Here is a 5,602-nt window from a genome sequence, read left to right on the forward strand (position 1 = left end):
CCCTGAGACAAACAACTGGACACTGCTCAAAGACTTATTTGTTCCTGTGTGGTTACGGATCATTAGAAGCGGTTCATTTTTGAAGAGTTTCTTAACTAGTGTCTTTTGGATGTTTCTTAGCTCTGAGGAAGCTGACAAATTTCCATCTGGAGAGTAGAGCCTACTTCATATGAAAGGGCTATAATCCCTGTCTGTTGTTCACATCTGTATTGTGTTAGAAAGTTAAGCTGCAAATCCATGCAAAAGTGTTGCGGTACAAAAATCTGAAATATGATGGCTTAGAGTTACTTCACAAATTATTTGATACTCTCATCTCCAGCCACCTTGAATTCCTGTTTAATGATTAATTGAGTATCATTTATTAAATGACTATTGACTTCAGAGTGGTCTGTTACCAACTGGACTATTAGTATTGCTGGAGATCCATTTCAAGGAGCTAGTTATTTGAATTATTATATTTTCATAAATTAATAAAATACTTTAAAAGTACAGTAGCAAACCTGCACAATAGAACTTTCTGAGGATACAAACATCCAAAAGTGAACTTCCAAAACAAGGTATTTTGGAAGGAATGTGAAACAATTTTCTCTCCCCTGTAAGTGACTTTGAAACTAATTTTTTTATTCTTGCATTTTAGGCACAAAGAATAAAATCAGGAAACATATTTACAGTTGAAAGGTCCACATTTTAACCATCATTTCAGATGCCATAAATTCCACACCAGGGCTTCTTTTTCCCAGGATACCTTTGAAAGAAAGTCCTGCAAACAGTGAGATGCCTGCCTACATCTCTAGAAGATGTTACAACAAAGTATTTAAATCTCTTTACCTTCAGAGATAAAACCTCCATCAGATATTTAACACCTGTGAAATGGTGTAAGATGCACGTTTCTGCCAAAAGACTACATGTGCTCCTGGGGAAAAAAAAAAAAAGAATAAAAAGAGTGCAAATCATTATAATGCAGCGATAGCTGAGATTTATGATCCTTGATATGCTCAGGGGAGAGCAACAACTTGCTAAACAGATTTGCATATGCAGCATACTTCCTTAGTTTAACTCACAGTGGCAACAGCAAACCACCATTAAAATATTCTGTCAGGAGGCCTCTTCTGTCCTTCTCCCCCGGCCTGTGAAGCGGTGTGCTAATTTGTCAGATGGCGGGCAAAGCAGCAGCACCATTGCATTACCAGGCAGAGGACAGGTTGTGGTCCTGAGCTGTTTTGGGGGAGCCCCTTTGTGGGTGTCTAATTATAGACAGACCTTCCTGAAGTAGAGCACTTCTGCTGCCCTGCAGCCTCTTACCCGAGGTGCGGCTGGTGGACATTGCTGGGGGGGACCACAGCACTACACAGCTGAGGTGTCAGATACAGCCCACACTGCAGAGGACTGGGAGCAGAACCTGAGTGAATCGCATGAGCTGGTCATGAGGCCCAAGTGGTCAATGTTATAAGGAATGGCCATTCATTATAATGACCGATATTGATTTGTATAAGAACACAGGGCAGAGTTGTTAATGAAGGGGCTTGAGCAGCATCATAAATACCCCATCTCTTAAGGGCACTAATCCCAGCCTGGCATGTATATTGCACTTCTTTCTGTTCTGATCCTGAGAACTTGTATAGTGATGGCTATGAATGAAGTCCACATACATCCTGTCCTTGCTGGAACTAGAAATGCCAGTTCTCGTTATTTGGGGGTGGAGCCACAGTAGTGGTCAGACAACCAATCCTTGTGGTTGTATGGGCGTTTGATGTGTTTCCAGGGTGAACTGAACGGCTGCATCATATTCATAAACTAAAAAAAAAAAAAAAAAAAAAAAGAGAAAAAAATGCTAGAGAGTCTCAGGGAGCGTAAGAGCCAGAGGCAACCCAGAACTATTTCATATGGGACACAGAAAGCAACTTCCTCGTGCCAGAAGAATTCCTCGTATTTTTTAGAGGAAGGGGAAATGCTTCTATGGCCTTGTGCAAAGCCTGTTGAGGCCACTGGCAAGACTCCCATTGACTTCCCATTTGTTTAGGGCTCTGTTGTCCATCATTAGTCAAAGCTGGTGTTACACTGATCTGCTGCTAATGCCAGCTGAAATCAATGGGATTGGAAGCTGCTCAGGAAGGATGGACATTTTTGTAAGCTAACACTCGTTCACCACCAGGAAATTCCAGATTGAACTTGTTTGCCTGAAAAGGATTCTTGTTGGAGAGTACGTGCTTTTTCTGAAAACAAGAACTAATGCTTCTAGTGCAAAGGTTAATTTTAAATTCAGAGAATTCCCTTGTCTTAAAGAAAGGACAAAAAAATGTCTGTTATTAATGTAGGACCTAGCACAGGACTGAAGCTTTCCTTTTAGCTCCAGGGGATGAGGCAAGTGACACAATTGTCCTTACATTGTTTTTTGCTTATCTGAGAATATTTGGACCATTACGAAAAAGTGTAGCTCTTACAATGCTTTTCATCTCCAGGCCTGCAAGAGTTCGAATCAATGGACACTTTACAGACAGAACTGTCACGTAAAATGATTTGCCCCCAGTCATCAAGCAGGAAGATAACCCAGGTATTTGCTATCTGAGTTCAATGCTCTGTCTACCATACCATACTATGGTCTTAATTCAGTTAAAGCCACATCTAAGTTAGCCCTACTCTGCATGAAGTATCTGAAGATTATCCACTCTGCAGAATCAGATCTTAAGAGGCCTCTTCCAATTTGTATTATTCTCTGATTTTTTATGATACAACTCATTAGCTCTCCACTGAGAATTTTACCAAATTGTGGACTTCTGGATTTGACTCTAGGGTCAGGAGCCACTTCAATGCAGGTATTTTAAAAACATTTTCCTTGCCTTAGCTGAAAACAGATCTTAACCAGTGGAACACTGGAAATTAAGCACACTGTATGGTGTATTACAGCATGAGCTGTAACGGTAACCAGCTGGCTCATTTTGAAGCCCTTACATGTGATGCGCAAGAAACCTGCTGCACTTCCTAATGCAATACCGGGCTTGGCAAAGCAAGCCTGGCCCTGCCCTCCATTCTAAATTCAGAACAGTAACAACCTACAGTTGGTTCACTAGTAACAGAATATGTAACCAGAAACCATTAGCTTATTCATGAGTGTATGTGCTTCTGGGAAAAACAAACCAAACCAAATAAACCACCACGCACCACTTGATTTTCATCTAGTGCAAAGCCAAACCCTTTTAGGAATACAGAAAGCAATAGTGAAGACTAAAGGTAAATGAAATGCCAAGCCATTTATATAAAAAATATAAATACTTTATTTTCAACTAAAAAGGTGCAAACATGTAACTTTTGGTCACACTTTTCAACAAATAAACTGTCCAAAAAAGAGCCATAGTCAAAGAAAGAAACAAATGCTCAAGTGGAAAGACTGACGAGCTACAGAGGAGACGTTTTTCTTAAAGCCACTTGTCCAATAAAGTGGAAGTAAATGTATTTTGGCAGATGAGTGCTTTGTAAGGATACAGGCACCTCAACTCCAATACTCTCCAACTTTATCTCAACTCATCATTTGGCCCTATCTGAACAATTTCCACTAGAGTATCTATTCCAAGCTTTGAATGCATTGTCAGACAAGCTTTAAATCCTACCTATCTTGTTCCAAAAAAGAAGGCTATCATTGAAATTTCAAAGCATTAAACAAAGGCACAAAACTTTAAATTAATTTAGGTAACTGTACAAATATATATACACACAGTATTTACAATATTAATAAAAAGTAGCTTGTTACAGGTAAATTAACTGCCACAAGCTGTCCAGTCTAATAGACATGATTCTGATTCTTGTTGACCAAGCCATACGAATCAGTGTCAGAGCTGAAACATTACTGTCCTGACTAACAGAACACCTTCTACTTAGCACTTTGCTGGGCGAGGGTTTGCATTCCAGCTGTTGCTGTCACTAAACCAGTGCCAGCAAACATGCTAACGGTCTCCTTCTCAATTGCACTACTAGATGAAGCAGGCTGTACCACATTAAGGGAACATTTGCTTGACTCTGCTTTTCCTGCCTATTTCCCTTAACCCCCTCACACCACCTCATGAACAACGTGTTCTGAAGCTGTGTCTTGCTGTGGTCCCACTGTCCGTTTTACCTTCTTCTTCAAACCACCATTTGGGGTCAGTAGAAAAATTGTCTTAAGTCACATGGAGCAGTTTGTTGAAATAAAAAAAAAAAAACTGATTTAAATACCTTGTGCTATTGAATCATGTTTACAAAATGAGATGCAAATCAGTTCAAGTTGAGAATCTAGTTAGCGTCTCCTTCTGGCTTTATGCCATGTCTCCATACATCTTTCTGTAGTACAGAGACTCAAAGATGTCATTGTCTCCAGGGCAGTTGTAGTGGCATGCGCAGGTCTTGATGAACATCATTTTCCTTTTCATGATCTCCCCATCGGGGCACTTGAACTCCACGGGGAGGGTGGCTGTTCTGTGGGGTGTGCAGCAGCGCCCATCAGTGCAGACACCACAGAACTTAGCTCTGTAGGTCTTCACGCTGGTGCAGCCAGACAGCTCAAACTTGATGGGCTTGGAGATTTTGGGGGTGCGAATGCACTTTTTGCCTTTCTGTTAGGATACAAGTGAATACAGAATGTTTAGAAGGTAGGCTTTCACACGGCCACAAAGTTTGCAAGGTAAGGGCAAGCAGACACACTAATCCTTATTATATTTTCATTAAGCATGACTGTCTTACATAGTGCCATAATACAGCCTGAGAGAAAATCAAAGGTATTTAATTGTAAACTATTCACCTCTGGGGCAAAACTCAAATTTCAGGGTAAACCACTTGAAACTGACTACCTGTCAAAAGCGCACTTTTTGGTTAAGACACTGGGTTCTTGGCTAGTGGACAGAAGAATCCTATATCATACATAAAGATGAGACTATTTACCTTGATGTTCTCCTCCAGGTCTGCTTCACAAGGTCTGACCATGCACAGTCTACTCTGTTTCTCCAGCCTGCAGAAGGCGTTATCATTGGTGACCCTGGTCGAGATGCCCATGCCACAGGTCTTGGAGCAAGCACTCCATTCAGTGGTCTGCACCAGGCAGTTGGCACGCATCATTGTTGGGTCTGGACCGTAAGTATCTTCCAGTCTGTAAGCTGCAGGGGACAAACAACCAGGATGAGACCACCGTCTGATCCCATGTCCTGCTACAGGCTCTCTTCCCTTTCCTTAGGAATTCAGGCACCCACACTTATCTGTGGGGTGACCCCACTAACTGCTGCACTCGAGCTGGGATGCCCTGTGTCAACCCGTCCCACTGCCTTCAGTCTCCACGCAGGGTGCCCCTTCCCCCTGGCCTGCCATCCACGGAGGGACCCCCACTCACCAGCAAGGGCAGGTCCCACGGCAGTCTGCTCTTTGGCCTCGTCGCAGACCCACTCCTCGCAGCACTTCCCAGGGAGCTTCACCCGGCGGGGGTAGGGGCAGTCGGGGCTGGGCAGGCGGACGTCCATGCTGCAGAGGGGCACGCAGCCCACCGCCCCGTCCAGGCAGGTGCACTGGTACTTGCAGCTGCTCTGGAAGGACTCTCCGCTCCGGTACACCATGCCGCCGAAGACGCACGGGGCGCCGTCCCGAG

General features: G+C 43.1%; 1 protein-coding gene across 1 annotated transcript; it reads right to left on the reverse strand.

Moving 5' to 3' along the window:
* Window positions 1–3,248: 3,248 nt before the first annotated feature.
* Window positions 3,249–5,596, reverse strand: CCN2 (cellular communication network factor 2). Its single transcript, XM_010167139.1, has 3 exons — window positions 5,351–5,596; window positions 4,909–5,120; window positions 3,249–4,583 (listed from the first exon to the last, which is right to left on the reverse strand). Exons 1-3 carry the CDS (start codon window positions 5,568–5,570, stop codon window positions 4,287–4,289), a joined length of 729 nt encoding a protein of 242 aa, XP_010165441.1. The 5' UTR covers window positions 5,571–5,596; the 3' UTR covers window positions 3,249–4,286.
* Window positions 5,597–5,602: the final 6 nt, after the last annotated feature.

The sequence above is a fragment of the Antrostomus carolinensis genome, unplaced genomic scaffold (genome assembly GCF_000700745.2).
Source record: "Antrostomus carolinensis isolate BGI_N321 unplaced genomic scaffold, ASM70074v2 scaffold8784, whole genome shotgun sequence".
In the NCBI taxonomy this organism is placed as follows: Eukaryota; Metazoa; Chordata; class Aves; order Caprimulgiformes; family Caprimulgidae; genus Antrostomus; species Antrostomus carolinensis.

What these genes read in the sequence shown, in the direction of transcription:
- CCN2 (XM_010167139.1), bottom strand. Translation starts at nt 5,570, where the DNA reads ATGGTGTACCGGAGCGGAGAGTCCTTCCAGAGCAGCTGCAAGTACCAG. An exon ending in CGTGGGACCTGCCCTTGCTG is followed by an intron (nt 5,121 to 5,350) that starts GTGAGTGGGGGT and finishes TGTCCCCTGCAG; the next exon opens with CTTACAGACTGGAAGATACT. An exon ending in ACCTGGAGGAGAACATCAAG is followed by an intron (nt 4,584 to 4,908) that starts GTAAATAGTCTC and finishes GTATCCTAACAG; the next exon opens with AAAGGCAAAAAGTGCATTCG.